General features: G+C 41.1%; 1 protein-coding gene across 2 annotated transcripts; it reads right to left on the bottom strand.

Moving 5' to 3' along the window:
• Positions 1–5,936: 5,936 nt before the first annotated feature.
• On the bottom strand, positions 5,937–14,716 carry tbx18 (T-box transcription factor 18). 2 transcript variants are annotated; one of them, XM_035678682.1, is made up of 8 exons: positions 14,227–14,716; positions 12,595–12,754; positions 12,108–12,209; positions 10,761–10,932; positions 10,094–10,261; positions 9,253–9,317; positions 7,806–7,900; positions 5,937–7,133 (listed from the first exon to the last, which is right to left on the bottom strand). In XM_035678682.1, the coding sequence occupies exons 1-8, from the start codon at positions 14,459–14,461 to the stop codon at positions 6,592–6,594; spliced, it is 1,539 nt and encodes a 512-aa protein (XP_035534575.1). In that variant the 5' UTR covers positions 14,462–14,716; the 3' UTR covers positions 5,937–6,591. The 2 variants fall into 2 exon arrangements, with proteins under 2 accessions (XP_035534575.1, XP_035534574.1); XM_035678681.1 differs by having other exon boundaries at positions 12,595–12,757; positions 14,227–14,715.
• Positions 14,717–17,039: the final 2,323 nt, after the last annotated feature.

Genomic DNA, 17,039 nt, shown 5'->3' with positions numbered 1-17,039 from the left:
GACAACTGAAGATCAACAGGAAAGGGGGGAGAGAGAGGAGATGACATGCAGCGAAGGGCAATAGGTTGAATTCGAACCCATGGCTGCTGCAGTAAGGACTCAACCCTAATACATGGGGTGCCAGCTCTACCAGGTGAGCTGTAGGGCGCCCCCTTGTCCACTCATTTTCAAGTATTATTTTCATCAGTATTATGTCTAGTTATTATATGTTATCTATATTATTTATATATTTTGCATATAAATCAGTGCAAACGATATAAATCTTGATGAAACTTATTTTCTTTAGCAATCTGCTGTGCAGTACTAGCATCAGTAGTGGCAACTACTGGCAACATTGAGTTCCAATACAGGAAAAAGTTTGATGCCGATATTGGAAGCCAACTCAGTGCTCACTTTCTTTTTCTTTTTTCACTTGTTCAGTAATGCAGTACTTTCTCAGCCTTCTTGCTGATAACTGTCTGGCACTGGGGCTGCCATGCAGTGCTGTTAGCGGCTAGCTGGCGACACAGTTATGCTGCTAGGGAAAAACGTATGAGCAGGTTTTGACCTTGTTTTTGCGTGTCTTAGTTACTTTTTCTTTTGAATAGGAAAAAAGTATTGCACACTGTGGTACCATATGCATTTTTCTTTTCATTTTCATTTTCATTCATATGATGATTGTTCGGGCCTCTGGAACAACAAGATGGTCTTGTGAAATTCATTTGGAGCCAGAGTGTGCACCTCTTTCAACATGTTTTTTTCTTACTCTCAAGTCTACTTCCAGTGATTGGCACCTCACTACAACCCTTGGTGTGCGTTCAGTAATTTAGTTCATCATAGTTCATAATTTAAACTTTTAATACGTTTTTTGCCTTGCACAAAGAGGATAGTCATACAAACCATCAAACAAACTATATTTTTTATTGATTACTTTATTTAGCATTTACAGCACTAGAAGTTATTTATCCTGCTTTTCTCTGTCAGACCAAATTGTGCTGGTTGCAGGAGACTATCCAAGTTGAAGGAAACACCTTTTCACTAAATTGCTTCTGCAAAATTACAGAACCAGGCTAGGCTCAGTTGACAAGGCTATTTGCAACATATGCATATCCCAACTGACTTCAGCACAAGAATCCAAATCCAAAACATTTGAAAGCGTGGAAGATCCAACAACAGAAAATTGAGATACAACCAATACAACCAACCAAAGATGCACATTAGGCTACCCCTTTAAAATAATGGTTTTGACTAAGAGTAATAATCAGTGATGATAATGACAATAAACTGAGTATTTTAGGAAATTATTTTATCAAGGATGTATGGTGTTCAATGATATTTAGTTTTTTAAGCAATTCTCTTTCTCTGTCAACCATACCAGGAATAATTGAATTGGCACAAGAGCTGGCTAAAGATCCACAAAGCCTTTGCTGAACTCTTAGTAGACAGGACATATGCTTTATACAAGATGAGCAATGGTGTGAAGACTATCCAACTATCCGGAAGTACTAGAGGAAATAAGCAGTGTCCCCTTCAGAGATATTTGCAGCGTAGTTGCATCGGTCATGTTTTATTATGCCTTACATACGAGGACGCTGTCAGTGTCATTTCACCAAAACAGGGCGTACAGAAAGCAGGCAGGACCCAAATAAAGGAGCTGTGGAAGAATTCGGGGAAGATGTAAGGTCAGGATTTTCAAGAAGGTGAGAAAAATGCACTAAACAACTGTTCATCAACAGATAGAAAATATTTGTATGTTTTGCTAGGTGCTATTTGAGGACAAAAGGGGGTTAGCAGGCAGCATGCAACAGGCAGGCAGGCAGAGAGGGAGGTATGATCCACAGAAACTGAAGCAATAATCTGACACTGTATGTGTGAAAACACAGGGTTGAAATACTATAAGGCAGGTGAGCAGACTGGGAAAGGTGATGAGCCAGCTGCAAGCAGGTGGTGCACGAAGAGGAGAGCCAGGAGCCGGAAGGGAAGCAACGCCCATACAACATACACATACAGAAACAGACCGGGAAATACGGGGAAATGACTGATAATGATAATGTAATAATCTTTTTGTAATTATTTTGCTAGTAATTTTAGCCTGTTGTTTGTATGGAATTATATTTATTTCCAAATACATTATTTTCTATTTGACTAAAAAGTTGCTTGTTGCACATTTAAATCATGAAACAATTTTGTGCAAAGGGGTGAAGCATCTGGCAATGTTTGGGATACATTTGAAAGCAGAGGGATGAACCGTGCTCGACTGCATGTGACACCCTGTGCCAAGCCCATCAGCTGGAATTGTGGCCATCCCTGGCACATAGATATTACTAGATGTGACGGTCATAGTTGCCATTTGTATCCATGACAGGGAGACCACTTATGATGACAACAGCAGCCTTTTCCGCAGGTAAGCAAAAAAATGTCACCAAAATATTTGCTGAAGATTGAAGTTGGACTTTGTAGAATACCAAGAATACCAACTCAAAATGTATATTGCTGTTGTTATTACTGTAACTGATATTTAGTGTTCAATTATTGTACTTATACTTTATACATATATATATTAATATATATTTAAGTATACTTCAAATTACTATTAACTATTAATTAATATAATGTTCAATTTCAAGTTCAACTTTGTTTTAGCAATAAAAAAAAGCTATTCTTTACTGTCATTGACTGCCATTTTGTGCTTTTTTATTATTATTAAAGTATCTGTTTAGGCACCGTAGAAAAACCTCAAATAATACCCAACCCTAAAAGAAAAATTTCACTGAACTAAAATGTAAAAATACAGTTTATAGTTATAGTTGCTGTCATGGGTCATACTTTACTTTGCTATAGTAGAACCCTCCCAAGTTTGATCCTGTCTGTTTTTAAGGACAGATTCTGATCAGCACTGTGGAGCAGTGGAGTCCCTAGCAGATTTATGGAAGAGGCAGGCAATTTGCCAATCACATTACTACTTATATCTAGTCTCCCACAAAATTATTTTTTCTTGGAAATTTTGTTGGATTGTACCATGTCTAATATAATGGTTTTTTTTTGCTTTTCAAAGGATCTAAAGTTGGTGACATTATTTGTTGTTGTTTGGTTTAGAGCAAATCATAATCTTTGGTATCGATATTTATGGTCACCAGAGGATGATGCCTACCGACTATGGTGACCTTGTGACATTTTCTCTATCATCACAATCATGCCAAAGTTTCTACCTCTTCATAACTTTCTTCATCTTATGTATCTCTACATAAAACACTATATGAAGATCATCTTGTCTCTTTGCCTTTGTTGTATTCCAGGCACATTTTATTTCTAAATCAAGTTTGGATGTCTAAATGTGTTGGGATTTGAAATACTGGTAAATAGACACGTTGGCTTCAGCTTCAAAATGTAAATCTTGAACAAACACACATACTTCTCCTGCTCTCTGCCTCCCGTTCCCTCCTCTGTCCTCCCCTCCTTGTCCTCCTCCTCCAGGCGGATAGCGTGACAGATCTGTCACGTTGGCACCTGGTCGTACACAAGTGTTAATGTCCCCACCTCAGCTGAGAATCACTGGACCACTGACACCATGCAAGTGTGTCTGTGTGAATATATAAGTGTGTGTGCCTGAGACGTTCTGCAACTAATTGTATGTATCCTCTCTAAACCTGAGATCCTACAAAAGTTAAGTTCTTAAAGGAATTGACAGGGTGATGGAGATTTAGCCAGCGTTACGTATAAATATGCATATTTCTGTCTGTGTTAGCCTGTGTGAGTTTCTGTGTGTGTGTGTGTGTGGCACGGATGCACCAGGCAGGGGTCCCATCCCCTGTCACTCAGAAACAACAAGCCAATCATTCCTGGGTTCTAAAATAAGCTCTCCTCCTCCCTTCCGTCCTCTCCCCCCCTCACATGTGCTCCTCTCGTCACCACCTCTCACCTTCAGAGTGACAGGAGACAACTGAGGGGGGACAGAGGAGCTGAGGAGGAAATGGTTGACAGCAGGAGAGTCAGCAACTTTTGGGATGAAAGGTGGGAATGGTAAAAAATCAGGTTGAGTAACTCAGTTAAGAACTGCACAACTAAATCAATCAATAGATTGACTTTCCACATAATCATTCCTGGAGGGGAAATTTAAGAACAAGTGCAGCTGTACGATGTTGTACTGCATATCATGATGCCTGTCGTACAGTTGTAACCTATCAGACTATTTCAGATTCCTCACTTACAAAATAATCTGCATCTCAGAAATCCAAAGTAGGCTATATGGGGCCAGTCTTTAGGGAGGTCTTATATTTGTACCATGAGAGCTTTCCATCAGACTCTACTGGAACCAACCAACCAAGATTTTTTTTTTCATTTGATTGAAATGAGCTCATTTGTACTGAGATAATGGGATTTACACATACAGTAAATGTCCGTATTTGTGGTAGAATTCCCAAACCGCAGTGCAGTGTAAGTTCAAAATGGCCACCTTGGGACCATCATTCTGTAATGACAAAAAGTGTTTTCAGGAGTTTGAGTTCATTCTCAGACCTATCTGCAATTTCAGTTGTAATTTTTAATTGTGTTTTTTGTCATGATATTAAGAAAAAGTATTTTCTTTTTTGGGTGGCTGCTAAAGTTTGTTGTCTTCAATTTTTCCTTTTGTTTCCTACAGACAAAGGCTCCTTGGTACTAGCTATTACAAGAGATTAAGTGTGTTGCACTTGTCTTGTTTTCTTTTCAACATTTATTTTGGGAAACGAGGTAGAGGAGAAATATGTCTCTGTGTTTTGTCTTGGTTTCTTGGAGTCTTTAGAGTGCTTGTTCAGGTGTTAAAATGTGTTAGAATTACAAAGCTTCTTGGCTTATTGGCAGCAGAGTAGTATGACTTTGGAGGAGGAAAGGGGGGGTCACTACTCCGGGATCTAGATGAACTTTGAGACTGTGAGGTCACACACTCGCTGACAACTCAACCACCTGTTGCCACACACACAAATGTGCACACATATCTGCACCCTCACACCCACATCCACATTCACTGCACACCCTGTCTCATGTTGTAGGTATTAGTTTGCATGGTCATTACACAATAAAGACAATGTGTTATTTGCTTGTGCGTGTATGTGTGTGAATGTGCCCGTGTGTATGTGTGTGCCTGAGAGTTGTTCTTTCTCCCTGTCTCCTGTGGTATTTTTCATTTCTCTGGCATCCAAAGCTGCCCCAGTCTTCTTTATCACACAAAGACATACACACATACGCAGTACCACTAGCATACACAAGTAAGAATTTATAAGCATACAGTCCTCCATTCTTTGTTTTCACAAGGAAATATTATTATAAGCATTGTAATTGCTTAAGTTTTAAAAAATGTGGAAAGAAAACGCTCACACGTGTATGTTTACAATTGTCTTAATAAACAATACGAAATCAGTTAAATTAGTAAGATTTGATTACATATGAACATTGTGACATGAATAGATATATTTTATTCGGCTCAAAAAGGTCATAGAACATGTTTATGTCCTCGGCCAAAGGGCGTGCTGATATAGCGCGTGCTTGCAAAGAAAAGCTTTTCGGTTCAGGTTCAAGGTTGGCTGTTGCGTACCTGACTCAGTCTAAAGAGCAGAAGCAGGTGCATTGGGGTTTTTAAGTGCGAAGGGTCACACAGCCCTTTATATACACATCTCTCCTCCCACCGGCCTTCCCACGTTATATACACAGTGATCATGTGCAGTTACGTCTGTGTCACACAAGGAAAGATGTACTTCAGCCTGACATCCAAACAGCTGCATCAAGTAAACGTCTGTCAAACCAGACGTAGAATATGTAGATCAGTCCATCATCTGTCATTCTCCCACAGCTTTAACCTCATAAGTCCATAACTGTCATTGGTATAATTCCCATGACTCTCATCATGGCCATGATATCATCATGTGAATATGTGACAGGCTCCTGGTGTTGGGTGTAAAAGTTGTTTTAAAAAGTCTGAGTGGTGAAAAGGCCCTGCCTGTAGTGCATATTACTAGATGGACTTGAGCTACATGTTTGTTAATCCAAAGATTTGATCGAGAACACCACCAGGCATGTAAAGACAAAGAATTTAATTGACAAAAGGAATTTTTGGTTGATATATCCCATAAAAACAAGTTTAGAAGTAGTGTTCTGTAACTCCATCCAAAGTAGGCAAGATCAAGGAGCAATGCAGAATGTGAGTATAATAGTTACTGCTTCAGGGCCTGCCAGGGGTTGAAGTGCTTGCTTTGAGTGCCTGGGCCAGCCCAGTTTCTGCCCAATCCATATTCAGTTCCAGTTCAGTCACTGGGTTACATTGTCCATTATCCAAAGCTGCAGGAGGTTTCTCCCTTTAGTGACCACTGCAGCTGCACATGCATGTCCTAGAGAACATACTTGAAAGATAAGAACTCGATAAAAAATATTCCTTTCAGTTAAAGAAGCTTTGACAAGCTCTTTATGCTCAAAGAGGCAGTAGCTTGATCTGTCACTGTCTCTGCTTGTCCACAATTCAGCCCAATGCTTGTTCAGCACATGGATGATTAATTTGTAGAACGTTCTGGAACAAAAGCAACTTACACCCATTCCAGGGTGTCATTTTGTTTTTGTGACAACCCTAGATGTCCAGAGTCAAATTCAGCCCATGTGGGCAGTGACCTGTGAGGCCCCACCTCCCGGCTGGCTACCTGCCAGTCCTAAAGTCCGAGAGTCAAACAAGAAGCCCTGCTGTCCTCCACTGAGCACGCCCAGACTGTCCGTTAGAGTCCCACTGGGAGATGAGCCAAGGAAGGGACTTTGATGATTGGCAGTGGCAGCGGCGGCCATTTTATCTGGGCTGGCAGCGAGGCGTGGTGAGGGAGGGAATGTGTAACCGTACAGGCTGTAGGGTGGTGTGTGGAGGCGCAGCCCAGCGTAACCCTGCGGGGTGGGGTTGGACAGATAGCCAAGTTGAGAAGCAGGGAGAGGAAGGGAACAGAATCCTTCGCTTTCATACACCGATGGACCTCTGGGAGGGGGGAACGGCTCCGGGGGGTTGCTATAACGATGGAGAGGGTGTGTGGGTCGGCTGCAGGTGTAGTCAGGCGGGCTGAGAGGGCAAACCTGGAAAGGTGAGGAGCACGGGGATGTGGAGAGCAGGTGAGGTGATGCTCCGACCCCTCCATGAGCTCCAGGGACCCCTACACAAACAGAGCCAGAAAAACAGACTTAAATGATTGGTTGGTTATTGGTTCAAACGCCTAAAACAACTAGGGTCCAATAAGCTACATAGCCTTATAAGGTGAACTGAGTATCAGCCAAGACATGACTAATATAACAATATCAGTGTTTCCGCTATCAGTTGCATTCATTCAGTCCCTGTGGGCTGCCGACTGAGCTTTTACCTTGAGTTGAGTTATAATAATCGGTAGCAAGAGATAAAATGTTGGATAGGGGCATCCCTAAGAATGACCTTGGATAATGTCTCCGGATGTGGTCGGGCAAATAATGATAGTTTTAGCTAAATCTCTTTGTAAGGTTGGGGTGGGTGTACAAAGACCGTGATTTTGACAGGGGACACCTCCTTTTGCATAACACCTCCTACTAACGGTCATAGTTGGTTTCTTGTAACCATGACTACAATCTTTTCCTAATCTTTACCATGTACTTTTTGTACCTAAACCAAACCTTATCCATAGCAGTGGCAGATAATAGTAGGCCTACTATAAATTATTTTTTGTAATGGTCATGTAACGTTTTGGAAGGCACTGACAAACAATACCGTACTGTTAATCGGGGCGACAGATTAGCAATGACAATGGATAACTCAACTTATTCTCAGTATCCACAAAACTCCTGTCATTTTACTCTACCTTGCTTGGCCATGCCAGGAATGTCCTCAAATGTGAGTGTTCGCAGAGATGGACGCCAGAATGCATACGACTCAACCAAAGCCTCCAGACCCATCCTGTAAAACACACACAGATGCAGATGTTAACACACATACATTACTGGTAAATCATCACAAAATCACTCAGAGCACAACGTCCTTGGCTCGCACTTTCTTCAGTCACTGATGCAGCTGCAGCTGCTCTCTCCCAGCATGCCTCACTGGGTTGTACATTATGCCAACCACCTGGCGGCCATCTTCGTCGCCCGTGGGGCCTTTCTTACTGTCTCCATGGAGACCGCAGGTAATGAGGGGCATAAACGCCACATTGCGATTGGCTGCTGCCAGCCGGGTGCTCGGAGGTAATTGCTTTCACACGGCTTTTACGGGCGAATCAGGACGAAGGAGCAGGAAGCCGCAGCAAGGATTTATGAGGTGGGACTCCCCTTCCCCCCAATCTGCGTCCCCCTCCTCCTCTAGGTGGGGCAGAGGGTTGCTGTGGCGGGGTAATGCGAGTGCTCTGTTACCCCTCGTTAGCGTGAGGATAAAAGTCCTCCCCCCCGCGGGGTCGTAGCCACGGTGATAATTTAGACAAGCTGCCCGGAGCGGTTCTGTGTGCTCCAAAGCAGCCTATCAGAGCAGAAGTTTATTTAGCAAACTGCTTAACTCTTCCTGTAATATTTAAGGGGAGGTTTTTTTTTTGGCCTTCCTGAGTTTAACTTTTATAGGGTCAGCTGTCAGGGTTATCCAGTTTGCCGTTCTCTACCTTCCTCCCTCTCAAATTTTCTGTCTCACACGTTCCTTCTCCTCCTCTTTCTCCTGCTTTCCCCCTTTCTCTCCCCTCCTCTCTAATGATTTCTGTGAGGCCTCAGGGGAGTGGCTGTTTGGAGACTGTTGGAGTTTTACTGCCGTGTTGTTTTAATGCTGTGTTTATATATGTTTAGAAATGTGTTTATACAGATTTTCTTCAGGAGACTCTTGACTTTTATTATTTTGCTGTTGATGTTTATGTTCCCGAGGCTGGCTGGAATCTGACGCTCCATTTAGGTTTGCATCCGAGGTTAGATTTTTCCCTCTCAAAGCATGTGCCTGTAACTATGCAATTGCGGGAATTAATGTGCCTTTAAAGTTAGCACATTTAAATAAAAATGCATCACCGATTAATACGGTGAAATCATAATAATATGTGCCACGTCTGTTTAGTTTAGTCAATTTCTTTTCTGCCATTTAGGACAGATTTAATGGGAGGCTGTTGCACATTTTCCATTAGAAAAAAATAAATAAATACATAGCTTTGCTCCCCATAAAATCTGACTGAAATAGCCGTGACAAAAACCACAACCAAGCCAGAATATAATGCAGTCATGCATCCCACATTACCCCTAATGCACTAGATAATGTGAAAATCTCTGTGGTTGAAATGAACTCACCGGTTTCTGCCAGAGTCTCTGAAGCCCTTGGCAAATGGGTTTCTGTCAATTTTCAGCCTTGTAATCTGCAAAGTAAAATAAGACTCTAATTATTTCCAAAAATTTTGTTATTACAAAGTCCATGATAACATACTGTATAAAGCATGATTTTTTTCCCGCAAAAATAATTTTCTTTCTCTGTAATCTTTCAATCAGATTTATAAATAAGCAGCTCATTGTGCTGTGGGAATGCACGCATGTACTTGTATGTTTCCTTGCACATATATGTGAATTTGTGTGTATGTGTGTGTGTGTGTGCGTGTGTGTGCACGCGAATGTTGGTTAATGTCGGTGGGGCTGCCCAGGCTGTGGGTGGTGTTTAAGGCCCAGCTCTATGACCCGCATCCAAAGGGACTTTTATAGGCATCGCCACGATGTTCTAACTTCAGTCAGCCAACCAGCTAACATCATACTTCAAAGCTCACATTGACTGGTCCAGTGTAATAATCCAGAAAAACCAGTAGCTTTCCCTCATTGAAGTGACTTTGAAATTCAGTGGGCAAAATTCAGAAAATATGAGACACTATGTAGAAATACAAATTCTTAAAAAATCAACTTAAGTGAGTAGCACCGTAATTTGTTGACAGTCCCTTCAATAACCCTTTTACTCTGTAAAACTGGTTAAACAAACTGCAGGACCTTTCTCTCATTCACTCCCACCGTTTTGTAAAACACACACACATGCATAAACAACCATGTGCACACGCACTCAAAGCCATGTTGGCCATTTCAATGTGTTTTGTTCATCCAGTGGTGTTGGTTTTGAGAGGAAATGTGGTTGTGTGGAGGTCAGCTATGCTACCTGTTGATTCTGATATGCTGTGACGGTGGTGAACACAGTCTCAGGGAAGGAGAATGTGCGGGTGCCTTCCCCAGCAGGGACTGCTCTCACTGGGGACAGCTCCTCTCCACACTCCTTACGGATCACATGGACCCGCGGCTGGTACTTGTGCATGGAGTGCAGAATGATCTGAGCAGGGAGGAAAAATGTATTCATTCAGGCTTAAATTACATAACAGAAATGTCATGTTAGTCACAGCTATATAAGATAATTGTTGGGTAATGAAAATGCATATGCACCTGCACACACAAAGAAACACACACAAACATCCACAATATGTCACACTGGGGACCGCCAACGTAAAGAGCTTACAATAATGTCAGAATTGTGATTTTAAATATATATATATGTATATATATATATAAATAATTTTCTTCTTGTAACTATTATTGCAGAGAAATATTGAGTTGCAGGCTTTTTTCGTCTTGTAATTTTTTTTTTAGATGATGTTTGCAAGAACTTTAAAGGGATACTGTAGACAAAAATATAAAATCAAAATATTAAATTATATTGTCCTAATATAGATTATACAGGCCTACCATTAAATAGGCCACATTTGAGGTAAGAACACCCCTAAGTATCACAGATACATGATAATATCACATAAATATTTTCATGTGGCACTTACATGTCCCTGGTCGTCCAGTTCGTTATTGGTCAGTTTAAGTTTGTCGAAGCTGACCACCTGACGCATCCACGTCTCTCCTGAGGCAGGGGAGTCCGGGTGGATGTACACTCTAGGCGGCACAGGAGAGTCCGCATTCCCCGCTACCATCCATTTGGAGCTGTGGTACACGTACCTTTACAATTCACACACACACACAGGGTGGTAAATGAACACAATGTCCCAAGTCTGCATGTTCCCGTTCTGCTATGCACATTTCACATGCACAACTGCGTCAAATAGCCAGAAAAAAAGACTGATATTGGCTTTACATATTTTAGCATAACTTCCGAAAAAGTCTTTATTTACTTTTTTAAGCAAATACCACGGATCAAACATATTTTTCCTGTGTGCTACATTTCATATGAAGATGTTAAACAAAGCGCCTGCCAACTGAAATGTCCGCTTTGATTTTAAAGCAGGCCTAAAGCTATTTCCTTTTTTTCCTTTTTTCTTTTTAAACTATTTTAGGCATATGCAATTAGATACCGGTATGTCATAGCTTAAAACGATGTGAATGTATATGGCCTTCAGCTAGAACTAATTAGTTCCTCGTCTGGTTAAAGGTGTTCATCACCTGCTGTTAAACGTTTGGTTAAAAACCTGCAGACTCTCCTTCATTCACGGCGCGCTGTCGCCTGCAGCTCTCGACTGTGTGTGCATGTGAGCACCGGACTGTCTATAGTACACATAATGTGCCATATTTTGTCAGACTGAAAGAATAGTCCTCTAGGATGTCACTCATCACTCCACCACCCCGCTAAAAATGTGTTCACATATAAACGGGTTTTGAAAGTTTGAAATGATAGACCTACAGTTTATAGCGTGCAAACACTTGGCTGCATTGACGCCGTTGCAATAGCACGCTGTTTTCTTCTGCATTATAACGACATTTGTTGGTTTGACCTTTCTGGGGTGGAGAGGTTAGGCATCCAAAAGGCCTTTTCCAAAAGGGACGGCAAAACCGCTGTGACAAAACACCCGTGCCAAGCGCCATTTGTGGAGACTGAACTGGGGTTACACAATTGAAAAATCTTGTGTTGTCTCAAGAACAGTGTATATACAGTCTAAATTAAGACTACATGCTAACGAAAATGACTGTAATATTCCGTTCTATAGGACATGCCTGGGAGGTTATAGGTCACTGATATAATTTCTATCTTCGGTATGACTTTAATATTCCCATTTTCATTTTTTAATTTGGCTTTTGTCAAATACCATTTTAAATTCATAAATAGAATCACAAAAATGTTTCATTACCTCGTTTAACATTGGCATGCACTGTGTGTGTGCGCGCGTTGTGAGTCTTACCTATATCGTTTGTTGTCCACGGGGATTATATCCATGGCAATGTAATACTGCTGATGTGGGTCCAAGCCCGTAATCTTGACACGCATAGCGGGGAACATCCGCCTGACAGGAAAACCAAATAAATCATGTGAATAGGAGATTTCAGCTCAACCACAGACTACATAGATTTGATAATAATAACAATAATCATAATAATGAATACAAATAATAATACAACACAACAACCTGTCTTGGTTAGGGCTTATGCTATTATTAATTTGCTATTTCAGTTTACTTTAATATTCTGGTTTAAATCCTTATTTTTATATGATTTGCAGTTATTACAACTCTTATCTCATTATTTAATATTTAATGAATGTTTTTTATTAGAGGTATAAAATAATCTTCACCAATAACCATTAATATATGTATAAGTCTTTCTTCAGCCATATCTGAGCATCTTTCCTTCTCTAGAACACGAGGCTATCCATTATCAGTTCTGTCTTACCGTCCAGCCTTGGTAATGATCATTTCCGTGCCAATCTCGTGGAACCGTTTCCACAGGTCTGATCCCTGCAGGTCCACGCGGGTCTCCTCTCCGGTGCCGGTTACCGGCGCCGTGCACACAGCTGCGGGCTGCGGGCTCTCCAGCAGCGCGTCCTCGCTCTCTGCTGCACCGGAAAGAGGCGAGATTAGCACGTTTTAATAGTAACACACGCATCTAAGCCAAGCATTATTCACTTACAAGGTGTTACTCTTGTAGACATGTTGTCCTGTGACGCACAGAAAAAAACTAATTTCTGAATACATTTTAAAAGCAATCAAGCATTAAACAGGACGAACTGCCTATTAGATGAAAATCCCCAAGGCTCTAACTGCAGTGTTGCATCTGACATATTGGCTATATGAATATGACTTATTATTATTGCCCATTGCAGTGACTATTGTAAGAAACTATTGCCCAAGAAAAGGTCACACACTTTACTACACACTGCAAGTTATTTTATATCTATTATTTAAAGGAGATAAAAATGCTTTTAGGTTGCCTCACGATAACTAACTGTTGAATACTGGAACTGAAAGCTTGTATGTAAGAATATTATAGTTATATGTCTCTTTAAACTAAGGTCACTCTGCACTCACTACTGAATACACTATAGTATATTATGATACAGTAGAAAAATGGCAAGTTTACTATACACTCAGAACTATAGCCTATAATAATTTTCATGATGGAGTACTTGAGTTTAAATGTGTGTTTTAATATTGAGGATATGTTTAGAGGACACCCTAACAGAAGTGTTTATGTGTCTCACCGCTGTTGTTATTTGTGCAATTCAACACAGGCTTCGCCAGGTGGTGGAAATTTATGGACATTAGACATGGGCCTAACAAGCCAAACTAACACAAAGACAAATCCTCAGCCAAGTGCATTTTAAACTTGCAGCAGATTTAAACCGTAATTTGTCAGGGCCAGTCGGTTTATGCTTTCTGCAGACCTCTTAGCATCCTTTCCGTGGCAGTTTCCCTGCCTTTATACGCTGCTAATTGGCGTGTTTATGATTGCAACACAACTCATAAAGCGTCTCACATTAGTCACACTCACACCACTCATATTTACTAGACCAGAGCCGTGATATGATATCACATTTCCACTGTGTGGCTCTGGCCAAAGCCTATCATTGTTTTGCCTTATAATCTGCATCTTTTGCGTTTTAATGTTGAATTCCCCTCGACACTAAAGAGAAGAGAGCGTGCACAATCCTGATGAAAACAACTCTGCTGCTTCTCATTCAAAAAGAAATGTCAGCGAGTAGCTAAGGGCAACTTTAGAATTTTCCTTACAAATAGTATTAGGGTATCAAATGCGCACGTCTTAAGGTTGACAGGTTAAATAATTTGCTGTATACAAGCTTTGAAAACTACAGCCCACAATAAGAAAATATACGGTTTAATACGATAAAATAAATACATGTTTACCTTTAGTATAGTATAGTATCATAATACTAATTTAGTATTGCCATTTCAAGTCTATTTTATGCAGGTATTTTTATTTATTTCATTAAGTCATTATTATTATATTTGTATTATTATTATCATTAGTAGTATTATAGACTTTTGTTTGTTGTTATTTACTTACGGGATCCGTCACTTGCACATTCTGCCTCGCTGCCCCTGTCGCTGGTGCACGCTCTGTCGGCCCGCGGCCCCGGGCTCCCGGTTAGATCAGCGACATCAGTTCCGTCCTCGTAGCCAGGAGACACAGTATCCTCTCCGGCCGTCCTGCGTCTCTTTTCCGCTCCGATCAGCGCTTCTACCGAGAATGCATGCGCCTTGACACTCAGCGCGCACGGAGACCGCCGCTTCTCTGCCATTTCTCTCGGTCTCGGGACGGAGGAAGGAGAGGAAGGAGACGGCGTCACGAGCTTGCAGGGAGCACGGAAAGTTCACAGCACAGACAGTCGCAAAAATCCACGCGGACAGTCCGGTGCTTTCGGTTTGTCCGTCCAAGAGCCGGGCCGCAGAGGGAACAGAGGGAGCCGCGACGAGCTGTAATAGTGTCTCCGTTATCCGTGAGAGCCGTGCGGACTTTTGGAGAGTGTCAACAACCGGAGCTTAGAGGAGAGCCGGAGAAGGGGACCTGTCAATCACAACACAGAGCAACCAATCACGAGTAATCACAGCCCCCCGGAACTTTTCCTGGTCCCGCCCGCTGTGGGGGCCGCTCGTGCCGCCTTATGTGGTAAAAGTAAAGCTGGTGATTGAATCATGTCTTCAGGCGAAGGAGCGCGAGGAGCGTCTCTCTGGGGCATTGCGCGCATTTTCACACACCGGCCCGACATGCTTTGCATATCAGGTCGTTAGTACCTCCTGCACCGTGGCCCCAATCCTGGAAACGAGCATTTCTTACAGCATCGACGTGTTTCTCATAATGTCTTTAAATGTTTTTGAGTGTGATGATCATTACATCTATGAGCGGCCAAAATACATTTGGTTAGGCTGCTGATATGATCACTGGCCCATATAAAGAGAAAATATATGTTCAAAATTTGTTTTATTTTTCTTTCTGTGCCCTTCAAATGACACCTTTAAAAAAATGTGAATTCTGAACTAGGTCTATGAAATGTGTGTGTGACTATCAGTTCTCCAAACGTTGTGATCCAACGTCAGACAGCAGAAACAGTGTTACACAACAGAAGCTCTGCTTCATGGCATTATAACGAGCTGTATTTATTGGACAAAATCGACGGTTTCACTTTTTGCTAAATGAAACAACATTATGCAGCCGGGCACAAGTGTCCTATCCCTGACTTCAATGCTCAACCAGACCGTGTCTCCCTGCAACAACAAAACATGTTCTGCTGAAAAAAAGATGAAGTGAGAAGTTGCAACTGCACTAAAATAAAACTGTAGTCGCAGCATAACATAATCAGTTGTTGATCACAGCCACAGCCACATACACTGCAATGTTTAAATAGCCCAACGAATATAGACTTGGCCTATACGTTATAGATTTATCTTTAACGATGTCAATTTAATGATAATTATTTATCATCACAGTGCCTGTTGTTTTTTTATTTTGGTTTGGAAATGTAAGTAATAAATATATACATAAAATTTGACTTGAGTCAATAAATAGGTAAATGGACTAACAGGCCGTAGTCATGATCATGATACAGGATCACAGGAGTGATTTAATATGCGACCCGCTGAAGTTGAGGAGTTGAGAGATGAGTTGGATTCTCCTCCATCCGCGCGTTTGGAAATAATCTTCCACACTTTCAAGGCCGCGTAAATGAGCGTGTGGTCACGCGGGGAATGCGTGTTGGTGTGGGTGCGTGTGGAGGCTATAACATATGGAGGGCCAGAACCTGCAGCTATAAATAAACAAGGCAGCGAGGCCGTGCACGTGTGTGTGCGCGCGTGCGGGTTTCTTAAACTGAAACCGGTATACAGAGTCCAATGAACACAAACCTGACCACCAAACTGTTTAATATGCTGCACTTTATATTAATGCAGCAACCAATGCATTAATCAGCCCACTAATTTCTTACTTAGCAACCTCTTGTTGAAGCCATTAATCGAGGTTTTAACGGAATAACTGCAGTTGATTATAAGAAATGCCATTAGTGACATCAGGATTTAATACATTTGTTTAAAGTTTATTTGCTTCGGTGATGTTTCCTTCGCTAAAATCACTGAAAAGCTCAAGGCCTCTCGTGGCTTGTTGCTTAAATAAACAACACGTCGTGATCGTTTATTGGCGTACATTCAGTGTAAATGATGGGACGTCAAGGGGAAGGTCTGTGCCCATATCCGTGTGGGTTATCAGATCAAACGCCGCGTGTTTCACTTCCCGTGGGCATTTAAAAATGCCATATTTGTTAATAATTCCGTGAGAAATAAATAGGTTACGCTCTTTGAAATAGAGTTTAGTTTCGATTCGGCAGCTGCATGAATGATCCTGGCGTCGGCATAAATAGCCTGTAAACTTTTACAACTAAAATGTTTGCTCTTAAGCGACGATCAGAAACAAAGACAATCTAAAGACAGATTTAGTGATAGCGCGTTACCGATTTATGTTTCCTCTTTATTGAATTTAAGCAAATTGTGTTTTACAATCAGCCTATAGGCTACATAAAACACTAAAACGTAACATACCTCTAAAAATATTTTAACTAAATAGCGTGTATTTCTTCAGCTACCATAATGTGAGAAAAGTAAAGGTTCAGTTGATGGTATTGTTCCAAAATAGGCAATTAATGCGTTAACCGTTGATAACAAAATAAACATACAATTAAAACGTTATTTATGTTCACTTCTTGATCATATCATATCATTGTTTGTTGACAAAAAACTAAAGTCGTATCTGCTGAATATTGCCATCTTGGAAATAATAATAATAATAATAATAATAATAATAATAAATAATAATAGGCTAATAATGATTTA

This window comes from Morone saxatilis, unplaced genomic scaffold, assembly GCF_004916995.1.
Source record: "Morone saxatilis isolate NCDOM2014 unplaced genomic scaffold, NCSU_SB_2.0 Contig7, whole genome shotgun sequence".
NCBI classification, from domain to species: Eukaryota; Metazoa; Chordata; class Actinopteri; family Moronidae; genus Morone; species Morone saxatilis.
Note: the sequence above shows the minus strand (reverse complement) of the source record. Positions and strands in the feature narration are given on the sequence as shown.